The sequence below is a fragment of the Liolophura sinensis genome, chromosome 3 (genome assembly GCF_032854445.1).
Source record: "Liolophura sinensis isolate JHLJ2023 chromosome 3, CUHK_Ljap_v2, whole genome shotgun sequence".
NCBI lineage: Eukaryota > Metazoa > Mollusca > Polyplacophora > Chitonida > Chitonidae > Liolophura > Liolophura sinensis.
The window spans coordinates 14772983-14793808 of record NC_088297.1 but is presented as its reverse complement, the minus strand read 5'-3'; the positions used below and the strand labels follow the sequence as shown (position 1 = coordinate 14793808).

At 42.6% G+C, this 20826-nt stretch overlaps 1 protein-coding gene across 1 annotated transcript; it reads right to left on the bottom strand.

The window, feature by feature from the left end:
• Positions 1-16820: 16820 nt before the first annotated feature.
• LOC135463396 (serine/threonine-protein kinase Nek3-like) lies at positions 16821-18542 on the bottom strand. The gene has a single exon (XM_064740656.1). The coding sequence runs from the start codon at positions 18540-18542 to the stop codon at positions 16821-16823; it is 1722 nt and encodes a 573-aa protein (XP_064596726.1).
• Positions 18543-20826: the final 2284 nt, after the last annotated feature.

Below are 20826 nucleotides of genomic sequence, written 5' to 3'. Positions count from 1 at the left end.
ATAACAAATCCAGCTGAAATGAAACTGTTTGAATCGGGTATTCTTACATTATTTTATGGTGGCTCTGTTGAAATATTTTTAAGATGTATTTAACTGCGCATAAATTAAAGTGACTTCAGTCTCAGTAACGAGGCTCTGTTCAGGATACTGCTCGGCATATATACTTGGCAGGTGTGCTAATTCTGATGTACTGTAAATCTTCAAATTTTCAACCACTGAAGCACTTTATTTTTTTTGTTCTAAACAACACTAAATTATTTCTCTTCCGCCCATAGTTCTCTCAGAATGTTTCAAATATTGGTTGCCGAGGCGGCTGAAAAGGTTGAAAAATTGGGGTACGGTCATATTTTCATGTATAAAAATGTCTTTTTCATTTCGTTATTGTTGTTGATGTTACTGGAATAAACACATTCCTCATTCCATCTTTGTTCTGGGAAATGCCTAAAATATCAACTGATCCCCAAAATCACCAGCAGCATCTCCACATTGTTAAGGTATTTACATCAAGTGAGTTCAGTTCTTCTTCCCTGCCTTATAAATCCATACGGGCCTCTCTGGTTGGCTGAGATTCCGAAGGCGCTGGCTACCTGTATATATCAGACCAATGACCAACGAAGTCACCTGTTCGAATCAGACTCTCGCTGTTTTGCCTCGGCTTTCACTGTTTCGCTCCCAATATCATGCCAGGAGGTGTGTCAATTAGCTGGGGAAGCTCGGTGGATTACAAGAGACACTTAGGTTTCTTCCACCCATAAACCCTACTGACGTCATGTCAGTTCTTGAGCACCAGTCAGTCATAGATCTGTATGTGGAATTAAGAGATGGGCGTGGTTATGCCCTCAATAGTTCGTGGGGATAGACATGTAGAGAATACCTTGATATTTGTATAACTCAGTACGGAAAAACCGCCCACAGGGCCATTGACTTGATCATGCTGACGGCGACATTACTGCTGAGTGGCCGCAGTCTGGTCTTTTGAAATTTGTACATTGTTTTCGACCAACTGACGTCCTGAACCGTGATTTGGACACTTCGCGGGTGGAAAAAACCTGGACACTTTGAATTTTATTCAAAGTTTTTCAGCCAATTTATAAGTAATAATGCAGGCCTTAGAGTGTTCCTGTATTTCCTATATTTTTCAGATCCTCCTATATTTGCTGAAAACTTCCTATATTTCCCCCAAAACGCAGCTCAAAATTTGCTGCCACTGTCCACATTCTCGCTGCTTTCTAGCTTGCTTGTGCTAAGTACATGTACACTACACGAGGAGCTTTCGTCATACCCACGACATCTGTGTCAAGTAACGATATTTTTACCATAATAGACTGAATGTAGTCTTGAGTTACATTAACCTCAGCCTTTTTACATACATGTATGTAAACTGCAATGACGTCAAGAAAAATGTTTTATATGATATAATGTGTGCTCTGTTTGAAATTATATTTTTTTTTTGCATTGAACTCAAGTTCTGTAGATGTAAACCACAAGGACGTAAGGTGGATGTTCTGTCCTTGATGTAGTGTAAATGTAAATTGAAAAAAAATTAATGACTCACCACTGGGTATAAGTATTTATTTATTGATTTACTTATTTGATGATTAAGTCTTAGAACACCAATCAAATAAATATTTAATTGTTTTTTTTATGCCACAGTTTTTTATGAAACTTAGGTGAGGCTATCCTTAGAAAATTCGTTGCTGAGGATAACCTAACCCTGTTAGAAATAAAAGGATAGATTGGAAGTGAATTATTTTCATTCTGGCTAATGATAAAGATAACAATGTTAAAGAAATTAACACTGGCAGAAAAAGAAAGCTGAAGAAAAAATAATTCCATCAACATGCCCATTATATATTGTAGAGAAGAACCATTTTTGAAGGGTCGTTCAGGTTTGTCCCAAAAAACAGTTTTGATGATGGTCAGTTTTGTGGGTGCATGGAGGAAAACCGGAGTGCCCACGGTAAACCCACCAGCCACCAAAGTTACTGACCAACTTTCGCACGTGTCATAGACTGTGCGAAAGGGCACACAATCATCTTCATCTCGTTGCCACCACGCCCCCACTAGCAATGAGAGCGGATGTATCTACAAATTACCTGTCCAAGGCCAGGTTTGATCCCTAGCCTCATGTGCCCTCGCCCTAAAAAAAGGCGCCAAAACCTTGTAGACCGCATGTCTCCTACACGCCTTCAAATCCGATCTACAGGAGTTCAAAATTTTATGATACCTTACTGTTACACTAGTATCATCGTGTGGCCGTATGTCTCCAAGGTCAGGGATGACGTGACACGGGCATGTGACCCGTTTCCATTTTAGAATATATAGGTACATGCTGGTCACGTTGGCGATGTTGATGATATGTGGTAGTACTGTATGCCATACAGGCGACACGTTAAAAGAAACTGAGTATAGGTACTAGAGACTAACAGTTGTTAAACCAGAGCTTCTGGCCAAATGAGCATCCACAAACCGATGGTGGCATTAACTGGAGGCATATTCATTTCATTGGAATATGCCTAAGTCAGTGTACATGGCTCCTAGAATTGCGTGGTGGCATTTTAATTGTAGTCTACCCATAAAACTTTAGTGGTGAGAACGATCTCTTGTATCTCCATTTGCTTCTGATAAATTTACGTGAGAACCAGCGTAAGTGGAAAATCGCACATTAACTAAAATCGGAACGAGATAGTTCTGTGTCTGTCTACATGGCCTGTCGTGTAACTCTGTCAACATCTGCTGTATAAAAAAGAATAACCGCCGTTGTGGTACATACGGAAACGGACTGGGTTGTCCCGGGTTTGCGGATGAAACCCATAATGCTTTCTGTAACAATTATCCTATTATAGTTTCACATGGAAAGCGACGATAACAGCCTTTTAATGATACAGGCATTTGTCAACCGTACCTGCAATTCTAATGATCTCGCCAGATAACACCTGTCACGTTAATTGTAATTACTGACCAATCAGGCGCGTGGATTATCGCAGAGCTGATAATGAGTTTTTATGACCTGTATGATATCTTTTTGTGACGTCGATGAGGGCTGGTAGTGTTCGCTGTCTAATTGGACTCTTTGCGTGTGGCACATGTACATGTGTTATAACGGAAACCCAAGTGCAAAGTACATGTAGGGTCGCTTTTATGACAAGAGGAATAATTTCAGTTTTTAAATGTTAATTATCCCTAGACTTAATTGGATAACAATATACCGAATTGTTCTCCATGTAAAGTATACATGTATCTCGCCTTGCAGAGTTTTTTCCCCTATCTTGTAAGTTGTGTGACGATTTCAAGCTACGTCACAAGTTATTAGTTTATGACGGATATTCCATCCATAGTGTCTTAAATTTTACAACGTATATATTTCTCTTGTGAACATTGAATCGATGTCCAGAATATGTATAAGGTGTTGTTTTATAACTGTCTCTAATTTCGCTTAGCCCTCGTGATGGGTTAGGGGGCTGTATTTCTTCGGTGGCCTAATGGTAAAGCGTCCGTCTCGAAGTCAGGAGACCTGGGATCAAACCAGGGTCATGATGTTGTACCGGTACCAAAGACTTTTAAAAATTTTACTTGCTGCTACCTTTGCTAGGCGCTCATCACCGAGAGGTTAGAGCAAGGAAACAGGATTATTTGGCCCGGTGTCAATGCGTATAATGTGACTGCGCGGGGTGTCGGGTCTGGTGTCTTCGACATGATACTTCAGTGGCGGCATGGACTCGCCCTGCCACAAGAAGATACAATTTATGTACAAGTACCTAATGACTGCTCCTCGTCATATGTCTGAAAAAATTTTACGTTCGACGTTAAACCCCAAGCCCCGTGCCTTGCATTACCAAATCTAGCGGCCAGTTTCAAAGCACAGAATGGTTTTCACAACCTGCGGTCTGGTCAGTTTTCATTTATACTCACGATATCCCATGTCATGTTCTCCTTCATAAATGCCAAAAAACCAAACCATCGCCATCCCCTCACAAACACAACCGCCCCACACACATCTCTCTCGTACCACCAGCACCCAGGCACCAGCCATCATGCTGCATTTCTACTCCAGAATCCTTATCGATCAGCGTTTGCTGATACGGCCTGATATTCGGGTTTATTTGACTGCCACGCTCTCTACCCGTGATTACTGTAAACAAAAACTCTTTTACTGTTCGCTGTGGACGAAGTGCATTTATTTTAGGAGGCTTTAGCGCCCGTTGGTAGTTCTGTTCTTGTTCGCCAGAAGAACCATTTTCCCAGATAACGGTATTTATTAGTCGTCGAATAAAACCGTATCTATTAATGTAATCATGGTTTCTGTTTAACCTTAGATTAGGAAAACTGTTGTGAGAACAAATACATTACAGCAGCATTCTACAGGGGTGTATGGTACATGGTTAAAAAATATTTTCTTTGGTCATACATGACTGGAACTTAGTATTTAGCGATTTAACGATTTGAGGATTTAAGCATTTACATGAACAGTTGTATAAAATAATACCTTAACTGAGGGAAATTGACAAGAGGCTGTATTTCAGGGGGTTTCTCTCCGGCGATACGTGGAGAGGTCCGCCTGGTGTAAGCTTATATACTTCTGTTGTATGCGGTTAGTCCAGGATTTGTCCAGCTTGAATTTTCTACTGAAAAGTCAAGGACGAATGGTAGATGACTCTTGTCATTTAGTTTTATCACTTTTCGCTTATCATTTATCAGAATAAAGGAATAGTTCTGGAAAATTACAATGACGGACAACAAAAGTGAGAAATCTAAGAAATTGAGAAAACAAGAACAATTAAATGACCTGAAAATGAAAAAAAAAACCTAAGAAAATGAGGGAGAGTAGGCCCATGTGTCTATATTAAAGAAAGTACGATGAAATTATTGCAAACTTTATCTGAACACAGCATAGTGCTACTGATTTAATTAATGCTCCCATAGTGCTGATATAACCATGCTTACTTCATCAAGTGTATCTGTTTTATATCAAATATGACGCTTAGCAAATGCGGTCCTGTTTAACGGACTGGGAAGCATACAGAAGATACAAGTCTGAGCTGTATTCTTATCTTGTATGTTAATGGCAAGGTTGTTTGGGAGTGGGGGAATGCTAAATCGGGTGCGGTGACGCGTGTGTACCGGGCAAAAACTCTCCCAGACAGTCACCCTTGTTTTCCGGCACGAGAAATAAACGGCATTTGTACGCCTTGTACTGCCCTGTCGGGGTGATCGTAAATTTCGGAGTGTAATCGAAGCGGAACTCGGACTTTGACACCGTCGCCCTTTCGCCCTTCTCGGCGACGCTGTGGCTCCCCACAACCGCATCGGACCCAGCGTCTGAAGAAGTTTATGGCAAGAATCGAGCTTAGTGTTTATACCTTTTGGGGTGGTTTGGGCTCCGAGTAGTTCTTAACTGTCAGGGAATTATAACCACAAATAATCCGACACCCCTGGGGCTCCGGGATTGACACGGGTGGAAAAGTGTTGGCTATGAGACCTTGTCGAACCTGGTTCCTGGCATTCTCTAAAATTTTCACTACGGCGATACTATGTCAACAAGTTTCATACGATCTCTTAAAGACCGCTTGAGTGTCTTATTGTTATTGTATATTAAATATAACAACACAGCATTTTGAGTAAGTCCACACCATGAAGTGACGTATAATAAATTACTGTTAACATCACTTCAATTTTTTTTTACCTAATTCTGCTTACGCCAAGGTGCTAAGGCTTGCTACTATGTAAGCATTTAAATTAACAGTTAGAAACCAACCCCACCTGAGGTAAATTGACAAGAGACTGTGATCACCGATTGCGTGTAGCCATTTGCCAGGTATCACACTGGCGTCGCTGCTCTGGTTTTACTCTCTATGCTGAACGTCTTGTATTATATTGTACGCTGTATATACACAGCAGTGATATAGGTAGTGGAAATTGTCATATTTGCGCGGAGCCGTTGCACTTGCTCACACTTGATACCTGTAACATGGAAGAGTGAGCATGGGAAGGGGGTGGTGGGCTTGGTGGGGGGGGGGGGGAGTGCGAAGGGAACTGCGCTCAAATCCTGTCAGACCGATAAGTACATGGGATGCTATAAGCAAAGTTGATTGTGCCACATGACTGAAATGATTGCATGCGAATCTGACATTCCACTGGAGCATTTTCACCTGGCTGGGACTGTTATATACAAAGATTTGTTTGAAGAGGAACAGGTTCAATCCCGAACTTGGACAGGGAGTTCCCCGTTCTCGCTGATCGTGGGTCTTGCATGGTGACAATAAGCGGTCGACGACGCTGAAGTGTCCATTTGTACCGTCCAGTGCTCGTTTATGACCACTTGTCTTCAATCAATGTCCATGTGGTGTAGATATCTGTACGTTACACGTGGGGAAGTTCATCAGTAATTTTTTCCAAAAGTGGATTGCTTACGCCGGGCACTCCACTGTGGTCGTATTGCGAGGGAAAAGTCTATCAGCTTTTATATTGCTTATACATTTAATCCACATGTAGGCTACATGTACCTTGTCTTACAGAGTATGAAGACGCCCACTTGGGATATACCCTAACTATTCCCCCAGTTCGGGTGTCCGTGGCCGAGTGGTAAGATGGACACCGTTGTGACTCCTAATGCAATACAACATTTGCCAGAGTTCAGGTTTGTATTGAACAGTCGGATTCGAACTCTGAATCTCCAACATTTAGGGACGATTATATCAATAGATGCGTGAAAAATAAACATCTGTATGAATCAGCGCACTCCTACCCCCATCTCACACTCACCCCCATCTCACACCCACCCCACTCCAAGACCGTCATTCCTCTAAAAGCAGGGCTGTTGGGTAAGGATGAGCATTTTAAAGCGGACAGGAATTGATCGCGTGCCCTCACTGTAGTGAAGACTTAATTCGTCCCTCATGGTTTCGGCAAGACGTCGGTGATTTGTCCGTCTCCGTATTTTGTCAGCTATATTCCGGGTTTTGCAACCCGATCCTGACAAATGGTGGTTTGCAGTCGATTTTAATTAGCAGAACCTGTTGTAAGTCCGAAACTGTGGCCTTCGCGGACAGTGCGTGCGGAGGCTCAAAGCGTTGTTAGAATTTCTCGCTCGCCATTACGTCGCCGTAATTTAAGTCGCGACCTTCGAAAGAATTCACATTAAAACTGATCGGTAGGGAGTCGCCGGGTTTCTTTTTTTATGAGATTTTGGCCAATTATCATACTCCAAACTACACGCATGTAGTATACTAGAGTGGTTTGCCTTTATTTCAAGAATCCATGTTAGTAGCACAAATGAGGATGCTATATTTTGTTTGTCCCTTCGTATTTATTTGATTAATGTTTGACGAAAATAATATTTCACTTATACAACGGTGACCATGAAACATTATGGATGAAGGAATCGAGAGGATAGCCACGACCATCCACAGGTTGTTGGCGGAACTTTATGCACTGCAGAGGAGGAAGCCAACATGAGCTGGACTTGAACTCACAGCGACCGCGTTTGGAGAAAGACTGCGTAGGTAAATTATGTATCACCGTGTCTTATATAACTAGGTCTACTTGATTTTACATGACGACATATCGTTATTTGAGTTTGAGGATGTTCAGACGGTTAAATACTTTCAATTTTGTCGCAGTGGAATAAACATGTGTGGCCCTCCCCTACACCCCCCACCCCCACTCCCCGACCGCGACCGTCTCCTCTAAAAACTTACTCCCGTCTTTCCTTTTATTATACCTATCCACCACATCTTGCGATTGGTAAGAGCCGCCATAAACATTACCGCCTTCATTTTTCACAACACATATTTCGGACGGCTTGCCGACACTTGACAGATTGCCCTGGAGTCTTCTCCAGCGCGATTGACTTACACCTCGACCGGGGAAGGCGTCACTCGAAACACCGTAGCGTCTGTCCGAACTAATTCTTTCTCGCGAAGAGCACGGTGGGAGACACGAAATGCCGTGTGCTCTAGCAGCCCGCTGATACCATCGCTTTACGCCGGCCGGAGAGAGAGAGAGAGAGACGATACACCGCTGGGCGGACACTGATAATACGGCCTGGTATACCGAACGTTTGGACAGCGATCCTATACCGCTTAGCCCTGCCCGAAACATGGATCACTCCCGAGAGGGGTATAAACACAAGCCCCAAGGGTTCTTTGATACCCCTTAAGTTGTCCATACAGCCAGAAATGATTTAGATCCCATACGCTCGTGATTATCTGAAGGGTGAGCGCTTCGGCCGGGCAACGTCTTATTTTTCGCGTGCAAACCACACTGGCTAAAGGCGGAATGTCCACGGGAGCTGCACTCCCCTTCTTGGTGAGACATCCGCCATGAAAACGCGAAAGAAGATATGAATCATGGGTCTTTTATTCGTATAAAGATTGACAACAATAAACTTACCTATATGTACAAAACTCAATTGTCCGGGGCCAATAGCAGTCGGACACTTTTATATACCTATGCATATAATCGGCGCCCAATTTCAATCAGACCAAAAAGAGCCCAAATTAAGAAGAGACTGACAGACTTGTTCTATTTTGTTCTATTTTTCCAACACAACACTTATGTTTGTGTAATGAAGAATGGTTTTCCATAACATAAAATTATGTTGTAGTAACATTATGTATTAGAACATCAATCAGAAAACTTAAAATTTGGCGTTTGGCGATTACTTATAGAGTGTTGCTTGGTAATACCAAATATCAGAGCTGCACCATGAGCGATTACATAATATCGGAGCTGCACCTTTAGCTATATACCAAATATATGAGCTGCACCTTTAGCGATTACCAAATATCGGAGCTGCACAGTGAGCGATTACCAAATATCGGAGCTCCACCTATAGCGATATACCAAATATCTGAGCTGCACCGTTGGCGATTACCAAATATCGGAGCTCCACACTTAGCGATTACCAAATATCGGAGCTGCACCTTTAGCGGTATACCAAGTATCTGAGTTGCACCTTTAACGATTACCAGATATCAGATCTGCACAGTTAGCGATTACCAAATATCGGAGCTGCACCTTTAGCGATTACCAAATATCAAAACTGCACCTTTAGCGATATACCAAATATCTGCGCTGCACCTTTAGCGATAATCAAATATCGGAACTGCACCGTAAGCGATACATCAAATATCAGAACTGCACCTTTAGCGATACAAATATCGGAGGTGTGCCGTAACCTATTACCAAATATCGGAGATGCACCGTGAGCGATTACAAAATATCGGAGAGAAGGTGGAGGCATGTATAAGACTAATTCATATGTGTCGTGATGGAGATTGTCTACATACTTATGTTTGTGTTATTAAAGTTTGAACGAAAGCAATCAATTTTAATTATTAAGAAGTTTGCTTTGGTATGCCTTCATTGATGTTTTATTGGAATTGTGGTTTAAGTAAAGAACTAAACAATGATACATTTTATCAAAAATTGCTTCGGTATGCATTTTCTGCATTTTTTGTTTGTCAGAGCCCGGAGGAAACCCACGACCATCCGCACGCTGCTAACCGACCTTCCCACGTACGGCCGGAGAATCAATCATGACGACGAGGAGTCATTAGGTAGGTGTACATATGCTACATGTGTCTTCCTGTGGCGTAGCGAGTCCATACCGACAATATGCTGCCGCCACTGAAGTATCATGCCGAAGACACCAGACATGACACTCCACCCAGTCACATTATACTGACACCGGGCCAACCCGTCATATCTCCTTGCTCTAACCTCTCTTTTTTGTGATTCTTGTAGTTCAAACCATGGTCTTGGAGCTCCGTGTATAGAAGCTATAAGCTGATGTATGTTTGCTATCGGCACCCTTGACGGTGCTAATTTGAAGATCCAGATAAAAGCCTCCGTGGTCTCCTTTATCGTTTGAGTTCACATATACATATATCTTGGGAAAAAGACGGCAAGAAATGTCTACATCAATCACTGTGTTGAAAACTTCACGCAACTTCGCCAAAAACTACGACCTGCTCGATAACAGCTGTGTTACGCAATTAGCACCACTATAGACATTGCAGCTCTTGCGTTCATGTTCGGCCCCGGCTTTAAATCAGGGGGGTTGTCAGGTATTTGATGCGGTGTAGTCTTTTCTCCTAGATTCTGTCCGACAACGCCACTTCTTGTCCAGAGATGTATATTGCTTTATAACCCTATGTGCGATACGAAATCATTCCAGTTTAAGAACGTTCAGTGCCCTTAAACTTATTTTAATCACCTTCTCCGTGGCCGAATGTATGGTTAGCACACTATAGCGCAGCATAATGAAATAGCAACCTCTGACCAAATGTCATTGCTGTGAGTTCAAGTCCAGCTCCTGCTGACTCCGATCGTAACGTGCGAAGTTCAGCCACGCCAACAAATAAATACATAAATAAATAATAAGTTCCGAGAATTGTAGTGCCGTGGAGTATATAAATGTGTAAGGCGCTGCTTTACGTACCCTTAAAGACACCTCCAACGACCATCCCCATTTTGAAGACGTTTATAATGGCATCGTTTATTTGTAACAAATGATGATTGCCTACAATAAATCATACACACTCTGGCTTGTTAAAGACAGTTAACAAAATGGATAGGTCCAGAGGTCTTCGCAGAGGTCCGGACTGTAGATGCCAACGCATATACATAAATACTGTTGGAAGAATTGTGGTTTTAAACGTAGAGGAAAAAAGAAGACTATTTCTTCCATCACCACGCGTTTCTTCCATCAGTCCGTCAGCGGTAGGCACAAAGGACGGAAAATAGCAGAAACCAAAACACAGAGATAAAGCGCTGTAATCTAATGAGTCTTGTCAACGGCCTGTGCTCGTTAAAATTTGTCGGAGTGTAAGACGTGTGTTAACAGAGTAGCTTCAGGCGCCTTTTGCGTTGAGCATTAGTCAAACCTGCGCGCTTCTACGCTAACGCGGCTATTCAGTGTTGGACGTGATTCGGGAGGTGGCGTATATATCTACGGAGCGGTGTCTGACTAAGTTTTTCTTTTTTATTTATTTATTTGATTGTTGTTTCAGATCACACTCGAGAATATTTCACCGATACGACGTCAGCCAGCATTATGGTGAGAGGAAACCAAACAAAACCTGGGGGAAAACCATGACCATCTGCAGGCTGCTCGCATGCAGGCATTCCCAAATATGACCGCAGAAGTAGCCAGCATGAGCTCTGGACTTGAACTTACAGCGATCGCATTGGTGCAAGGCTACTTGTTCATCGCGCCGCGCTGGCACGCTAATCACCTCGGCCGCGGAGCCCCCCTCCCTCTAATCCCGCCTTTAGTTCTTCAGTACTAGGAATGAAGACCGTATCATTACTTCCAATTTTCCGGACGATTGTAATTTTGTGTATTTTAGGATATAGGCTAAAGCCTCGTTTTGCTGCCAGCCTTCCATTTTTGGTCCTTGGGTACATACTTGGTATCAAAATGATGAAAATTGTCTAAACTTTGGGCAGGTGTCGAAATTTTGAAATTCTGGGTGAGAGGACACAAGGAGACAGGCGAGGAGGGCACTGTGAGTAACGTTGCTAGATACCCTTCTTAGCTGAGGGAACAGAAAGATCCAGATTTTGACGGTCAACCTATGTCAAGATTTTTATGCCTGCTTTCTCACAGGTTTGGCCAGGTATTCACCAAAGCTTATTGGCCACGGAATGTTTGAGACTGAGTTACAGCGCTAAATGTTAACACTGTCGCTTATGGAAATTAACAGGGGTCTGAGCCCATATAGGAAGTTCCGAATTTTGATGGTCAGCCTATGTCAAGATTTTTATGGCTGCTTTCTCACAGGTTTGGCCAGGTGTGCACCAAAGCTTATTGGCCACGGAATGTTTGGGACTGAGTTACAGCATTTAAAGTTAACATTGTAGCTTATGAAAAATTAATATGGGTCTGAGGCCGCTTTCAATCTTGCGAGCTAACACGTACCTGCCCGAGGAACTAATGGTCATAATGATCATGAGGAACTAAACATATTAATGTGAAAAAATATGAAGTATCTGCACTCAGTGGAAACGCCACCAAAAACTACATTCAAAATTCACTTTTTAACCTTTTTTTGTCGGCATGGTTGAATAAAGAGGAGATAAATGTGTGATTTCTGTTGAACACTTCTTGGACCATTCTTGGTTTTCACGGACGCCACAAAGGTCTAGTACAACCTAAAAACTGTATTTCATGTTGGAGTAATCAAAATTTCGTTTATGAAAGTCACCTTAATTCCTTAATTCCATCAAAGTGGGCTAATTATTGAACGGAACTTCGGTTTCACATCGCAGGTATCTAACACAGTCAATATTGTCCACAAAGTCCATCACAGAATTTTTTTTAATTTTAGAATAATTTGAATACTGTAAATGCTACAGATGCGAGTCTGATATTTATTGAAAGGCAATGGGTTGAGCTATACTTGGTTAACAGAGAAAACTTGATTTTGTTTACGAATATGGATTTTGCCAAAAAAAAAAGAATAATTCTCCGGTATAGCCTTTTTAAAATAGAATCGATGCGACTTTTATGTTTTTAATTTTTTTCCCAAGTAAGGAGAGATGCCTCCGTGGCGTAGTGGTTAACCTGCAAGCGCAATAGATCCCTTACAAATCACTTACAAATGCGATCGCTGTGAGTTCATGTCCATCTCATATACCTCTCTAGTTGTACGCTGGAAAGTCTTCCAGCAATCTGTGGATGGTGGTTGGTGTCCCCGGTTTCCTCCTACCATAATACTGGCCACTTTCGAATAGAGAAAAAAATTTACCTGGGTAGGCCCTACCTAGGGGATAGCTTACTTGTCTTCGGTTAGTCGTCTCAGTAAAGCAGTACTATAAAAGAGCGATGGAAGTCCGTCCTGCAACAGTGAGGCATATTACATGCACTCTTAAGGACTCCGTCGTCATATGACTGAAAAATTGTTAAGTACGACGTTAAACCATATCCAACGATGCAATTTAATTGAACTCGATGGATACTAATATACGACGAATACCTTAATCTGGCTCTAGAAGTTGCGCATGCACAATTCGTGCAATTGGGTGCGAGATTTGCCTCCCAAATGAAGAGTGACGGGGTGCTGATTGGATAATACTGCTACATACATAAGATAGACGACTCTTTGGTAGTCTAATGGTTAGAGTGTCCCGACTTAGACCTGGGATCAAACCAAAGATTTGCTGCTGCTTGGTGCTAGGCGCTCATCTGTGATCCTCTGTTATATCAAGGACACGGTACTGGTTGGCCCGGAGTTGTTATAATGTGAAAGGGTGGGGTGTCATGTTGGATGTCTTCGGAAAGATGTTTCAGTGGTGGCAGAGTCTTGGTGGCAATGACTCGCTCAAGAGGACACAATAAATGTACACACACCTACGAACTTTCGTCATCTGACTGAAAACTTGTTTAGTACGACATGAAATCACATACATACATACATACATACATACACACACACACACACACACACACACACACACACACACACACACACACACACACACACACACACACTTCACTGCTATTCTGCACCTTGTATACATCAGATTTTTGTCTGTTTTGTCTAGAACTGAAAACGTTTTGCCCAGTTCGATATTTTGTAGAGAAAAGCACAAGCTGGATGTGTGCATTGCATGGCATGGTGGCACACGAAAGTTATCAATTTGTGGGGTAGAAGCTCACAAATTTTAGTACATGAGTATTATGGAAAGTCAGTACGTTGGTGTAATATTTCAGCTAGGCTTAATGGTCACTAACACAGCATGTTCTTGCTTCGATCTCGCTAGGTGGCGCTGTTTGCGGGTCGAAGACAGGTGTTGTACCACACACTGTTCCGGCTCATTGCAAAAACCTACCACGAGGCCGAAAATAGGTTCTCATATGCTACAGAGCGGAGAAAACACACGTCTGCTCGGACTGAGCAAAGTCGGTGAGTTCTGGCCAATGCCTGAGAAATGCATCACTAGTTCTGCTGAATCCGAAGTTAACTGGCGTAAACTACAGAACATGGGCGGTTTGAATTCCTTCACAGCATTTCTCCTTGGACGCCATCTGGTCGATTCGGGTGCCTCCGAAGGACACACGAGGGTAAACCGAAACATTGGCGATTTGACAAGACACGTTTGGGTTTGCCAGGTCTAGACTGTTCCAGGCTTACTACTGTAATGTTAAAAGAAAAGAATAGTGAGCAGCAGACAATTTCTTGGAAAAAAATAAAATCTAGCTACCAACTAAAATTTAGTTCTGTTTTAGCTTGGAATTATTTTCACATTATTACGCTGGAGTCGTTGTTGTTTCAGCCAAGCATGTGGTCTTTGCGGTCCATTAACATCGAGCCCCGCTGTGAAAACTTTGTGATTTTAATTCAAAGCACATGTTCCAATCAACGCTAAACTGTTTAATTTTCCAGCTCGCGTGTGCCTGTTGTTTTATGAGGGCGTTCACGTAGAACGAATTAACATGTCAAGTTCAAAGCACAGCCACGCCGAAAGCTGGTAAAGACATTCCCCATGCAATCTCCATAGCGACGAGCCGCAGCCAATGAGGTGGGCCAACGAGGTTCACCGAAAGCCGTCACGTGGTTCAGCGAGAATCTCCTCGTGCAGCTGACTCGGTGGTTTGCCATCAAACAGCTGGTAGGGAGTTAATGACTGCAGCTACCTGGGAGGCGGACGGAGTCAACATCCACAGCACGTTCAGGACTTTTTAAAAAGCAGGTGACATTTCTAGATGAGCCGAAAAAAATGTCAAGGTCATTTCTCAAAATCAAGGCTACAAGCATGGTACATACACTTTGATTGAGAACGCAGTTAACTTGTTTGCCTCCGTTTCCATAAATAATTGTCCCTGTTTTCGCGAAAGGGTGCGGTATAGAATATAAGATGTGTTTGATGACGTTTATTTTTTGTTATCGTTAAGTAATAATTATTCTTTAATTCGATTGTTTTTAAATGAAATACTTATTTGGCACTGATTTTAACGGTTTATGTGAAAACACATCCATATTTTAATGTTTAAACTATATATAAAACCAGTCAGTACGTGAGTTCCCCCCACCCATATGTGTTGGCGTGAGTCTAAACATTTATTTAAGGTGTACAGAGTGAACTTCACATATTCCTCTCTGGCTGTTTTGAGCAAAATTAATGTAGGCCTATGTATTTGTGTAGTCTTTCTGTTGGGGAAATTTACTTCCCTGGTTTCCGGTATCGAATAGCAACTCATTTCCTTCTTATACGCCATCTTTCTCTTTCTCCGGTGTAAGATTTTGCCATCATTTAATAAATTCATTTGTCCGTTTTTGGAACACTAGATCTCAGCAAGTATATGCGGACGGAAACCGTGCAGAACGACAGGGAAGCCTCGGGTACCTAGTCCCACACTTGACAAACCGGTTAGGTTTATTGATGCAAGCTTCGGGAAACCATGCTTCTAAGCGTCGAAACCGACATTCCTATACCAGCCGTCAACCAATAAGGACATTCCAGGCCAATAATCGCGATGCCAATTCCCAAAACGACGTTTAACACAAGCTACCAAAAGAACTAAAAAAAGTTCATAAAGTACAAAAATATTTATCTATTTATTTCATTGGTGTTTTACGTCGTACTCATGGATATTTCACTTATACGACGGCGGCCAGTATTATGCTGGGAGAAAACCGGGCAGAGCATGGAGGAAACCCACGACCATCCTGACAGACCTTCCTACGTACGACCGGAGAGGAAGTCAGCATGAGCTGGACTTGAACTCACAGCGACCGTATTGGTGAGAGACTCCTGGGCCATTACGCTGCGCTAGCGCGCTAACCAACTCAGGCCCCTACACGGAGGTCCCTACAAAAAAATAAAAAAAAAGGACGGAATTATGCAAGCAGAAGCTAAACGTGCTTGACAAACAATTCAAGGTGGGCTTGAACATGATATCTTTTCTGGAATACAACTGGTTAAATCGCTGGGATCAACTGGTTCAAGTTGTTTGCCTTTCAATACGACACACCAGATTCGGGTTCAAATCCGATCATAGACATGAAATTTATAGATTTCTAAACTGCCACTGTTAGTGTGGCCTTGGTGACAATAAGTGAACCAAGATGCGTGTGGCCGTTCCTATAGCTTAATGTTCTTTATATGTTGCACGCTACATGTGGGAAAGTTGGACAAAGACTTGCCAAAGGCGCGCTCCTCGGTTAATCCCACCCATTAAAGTGACCGCCATCGTATAAGTGAAAACTTAGGAAGTAAATAAATAAATGAATGAATAAATAACTAAATGAACAGACCATTTTTCTTTCTTCACCCTCAGCCAATTTTCTACAGTTTTTCATCATTTTGTAGTGTGATTTAGCATTCAAAGAAAATGTAATTTACGAAAAATCCCCGATACGGTTTTACAATTATAGGTGGAAATTACTTTGACAGGTGAATCAATGGAGCGTATCAACCCCAGCAAATAAGCTCCACCGTTATTCCACTGGCAAAAATCATGTGGCGCAAGGAATAAGAATATAACAATTAAAAGTTAATAAAAAACGCAAATCAATATATTTTGCCTTACGTAACCAAAAGAAAAGACAATAGACCGTCTTGAACTTTTTTTTTATCATTTAATCATTTTTAATCAACACAAAGATACTAAACAATTCATGCATAGAACAATATGTAAAAATAAAAGCCGGTCATATGTTAAAGATGCATCATGATACAAGTATTTAATGAAAGGCGTGAAAAAATCTTATCGAAACAGTGATTTTGCGGATGAAATAAAACTGAGTGAATGGTGTGGCACCTTTATAATGTTAAATTCTTGTCTTCTGTACCCTGGCACTAGTCGCAGTTTAGTCGTCTTCACCACTATCCTCGTCACTGGCAAGATATCCATTTTTGTTAACAACGCGTCCTCCGCGTCGTCTGGTTCTCTCTCTTTTCGGGCGCCTCCTTCTGCGTTGCTTCCTAGGTGGCACTTTTCTGCGACCCCTGTCACTTTCCTCAGAGGATGAAATTTCGTTTTGCAAAGCTGCTAAGATTTTGGACGGCTCTCTATGTTTAGTAGAAGGACGCTTCAGTTCCGGTAAACAAGGTAAAATGGCGAGCAGTGGGGATTCTCCTGGTCTTCTTTCCGACTGGAATTCTGACCAGTCAATATGGCGAAACAGGCGCTGACGCATAATGCAGGTGATGCCGCCGTGGAATCCAAACCGACGACTCCGATGCAAGTGGAGTTCACTCGAGATGAATTTGAATGCCGCATACGACAGGCCATACATATCTCTGACACATCCCAGAAAGACTCTCATTTCTGTCTCGGCGTTGGTTCGTCCAAGGAACGGTGACCGCCCTTTGATGATCTCATACAAACAGCAGGCGACTGCCCAAAGGTCGGCCATCTTGTCGGGTGGACGTATTCCTAACATTTCTGGGGAGGCATAAGCTATATTCAACTCGTGCTTCTGCAAGCGCTCGGCGCTGTCATCCAACTTTCTGGCATTCCGGAAACCACCGAGAATCGGGTAGCCGTAAACGTCTATCAGAACATTACCCGGTGTGATATTCAAATGCATGATGCCTTTTCTATGAAGGTAGTCTACTCCGGCATACAGGTTGGCTGCTGTCCATACGGCGATGCCCTCGTTGAAGACAGTCCTGTTTTTGTCTCTCGCCATCCAGCGAGCCAAGTCGCCATGTTGGTAGTTCCTCAAGAACATCAGGCGCTTCTGTGAGTGAACGACAGAGGCGCAGAGCTCGGCGACAAAGCGACTCTGGCAATGAGCCAACGCGGTTACCTCCCTTTCGCTCTCCTGCGCCAGGCGTACTTCTAGGACAAATGTTTCGGGAGGATCCGAGAAAGAGACAAGTTTTACAATTCCAAAAGTTCCCGAGGACAGAATCCTGTGTGCCTTCCATCCCGACACAAGATACTGTGTGGGCCAGACATCGTCATTGTAATATTCTATCTGGTATTCACACTGTTTGGCCTCTTCTGATCCCAAGCTGTTTCTCGGACCACCTACGACAGGAAAATCAGACAGACTTAAGTCCGAAGAGGGCGCAGAATTGAAGGTTTTTGGTCCAACATCTTCGGAGCAGAATTTCTCAGCGGTCACTTTGCTGGTCTCGCCTTTGTCGGCGGTAGGCTGTGGCTGCTCACCGCCCACTTTACTGGCCACGCCATTGTCAGTTCTAGTCTCTGATTGCTCACCACTAACGCTGCTACTCATACCATTGTCGGCTGTCTTGTCTGATTGCTCACCGCTAACTCTGCTACCCATGCCATTGTCGGCTGTCGTCTCTGATTGTTCATGACTAACTCCGCTACATGTACTTGTGTCTTTGTCGGTTGTCGTCTCTAACTCATCACCAGAGGTCTTGTCGTGTTCACATCCAGGAGCGGAAAACTCCGCTTTGCCAAGGTTTCCCGAGAAAACTTTTCTCACCGGGACGATGTCTGTCTTTACTTCCTCTTCCACAGTTCCGCAAATACAGCAGAAACGAAACAGTCGCCTTGTTATCTTTACCACTTCTTCTCTCATCCGATGTAGGCGCCTAAATCTACGTGCCATATTCCCTTCTTAGCAAAATCTAACTCCACGAGCAAGTGCAATGTCCAAGAATAAATCTGTCTTACTTCTTACTATTGCCGTCTTAACAATAACTGTTATTGAAGACTACGTCGACAATGACCGACGTCACGGTAGTGACGTGGACTTTTAGTGACGTCAGGTACAATGAGCTGAAGACTATTACAACAGTGACCAACGTCACCCTGATGACGTGATTGTCTGTGACGTGTGCGGCGGATTGTCACGTAGCTGTTATTAAAGCATAATTGCGGTGACGTTTTAACGTTATAATGTGGAGATACAATATCACCCTTTTGTTACGTTGCATTATAAATGATTCAAGTATGAGTGATTTCATTCATCAAGATCGGTGGTTCTGTCTAAAAGATTTCAGTTTCCAGAACAGAGATTGATTTTGACACCTTTCATCAGCGACTTACTAAATTTCTGTTCAACTTGTATTGGATTGTATCCAGGTGTTTAGCGCTCTACTCACCAAAATGGCAGGCAGGTTTATAGGTGCAAGGTGGACACCGGACTACACGAAGTAAAACTCAGCTGTTTGCCAAGTAGCTTCTAATGAGCTTATATTTAAAAATTGATAAAACATATTTATAAAACCGCATCCGAACCATTGCGAATTAGATTCGAGTTTGTGACACCAATTAATTAGAAGCCAATAGTTTCGATGGTAAAAAAACGCTTAAATTAAATAAATCTGCACCACCACCCCCCACCCTCCACCCAACCCTGCACACTCGCTCCACCACCCTACCCCTGTACAACTAAACTAAAACTAGTAACTACTATTGCAAATGATTATTTAGGTAACTCAAATCAGTTCATGATTAATCTTTAATTATTTTAAACATTAAAGAATAAACGAAAAAAACAATAATGATCATTAAATTTTGCTGCCCTCGACCAAACTAAAAACGGAACTTTACAATTTGGCAATTTGTATCGCCACATTGTACAGCTAAATCTTTGTTTGTCACTGATGCATTGCTATACGCAAACTGTAACTCTAACTCCGTTATAACGGAGTCACAGTGACGTTAAACGCCATTCAAATGAAGAAATAGGACCGCTTCGATGGCCTTATGGTTAGATACGTTCGCCTCGGAGCCGGGAGACCAGGGTTCAAACCCGTTTCGGGCCATAACAAAGACTTTAAAAATGGTGCTTGTTGCGGCCGCGCTTGGCGCTCAGAATTGGAAGGCTAGAACAAGGAAACAGGACTGGTTGGATCGGTATGAGTATAATGTGACTGGGTGGGGTGTCATGTCTGGTGTCTTCGGCATGGTACTTCAGTGGCAGCAGCACTTGACTTGGATTAGCCCTTTCACAAGCAGGCACAGTATAACACATAAACCTCATTACTTGTCTTCAGATGCATGGAAGAAAAAAGACATAAAATCCAAAGCATACATATACATACTGCCTTTTTCCTATGGAGGTAAAGTTGCCATCTTGTTACAGACAGAGATGGATTGCGTCACGTGATTACCACGGCTCCCATCGGTTCAATGTTTGCTCACGTGATGTGCCTGACTGGCCTGTCAGGATCTCGTGTTTCCACGCGGTAATGTGACCCATTCATCATCGCACAGACACACAACTCTAAGTGCCTCTTAATTCTACAAGCACATGTTTCTCACAGCGGTCGCCTGATCGTCAGCAAAACAGGGGGCTGAGCCAGACAGTCCCAGGTCCATCCAGATGATACGAATGTTACAGGAGACTTGTCGGCCACCATGTAATAATGGATACATAAATCATATTTATTTATTTATATGATTGGTGTTTTATGCCCCACTCGAGAATATTTCACTTATACGACGGCGGCGAGCATTATGGTGGGAGGGAACCCGACATAGCCAGTGGGAAACCCACGACCAATAAATCGTATGGTTTTAATTTCTTAATATACAATTTAGGATGTGACCTAACATAAAAAAGTACAAAATGATTGTCATATTTTTCTTGGAGGGTTAACATGGCTTTGTACTACAGTTTTTCCTTTTGCCTATATAGCAATTAGTCCGGAAATTATCACATGCAGTCTGCAGTCGTGATGTCAAAGGTTATAGCTGGTGCAATACTGGCCCCACTATACATGTATAAGTTCACCTTTGACGTCATTTCCGAAAATGTCGGACCAATGAAGAAAATCACTGTAAAATAAAGGGGTAATATTGAGATGCAAATCATGTCCCGTAAATGAAATTTATTACTTTTTTTTTGCTAAGTTAGACCTGGACAAACCCAAATCACCATAATC

Coding starts and splice junctions, on each gene's coding strand:
- LOC135463396 (XM_064740656.1), bottom strand. CDS start 18,542: ATGGCACGTAGATTTAGGCGCCTACATCGGATGAGAGAAGAAGTGGTA.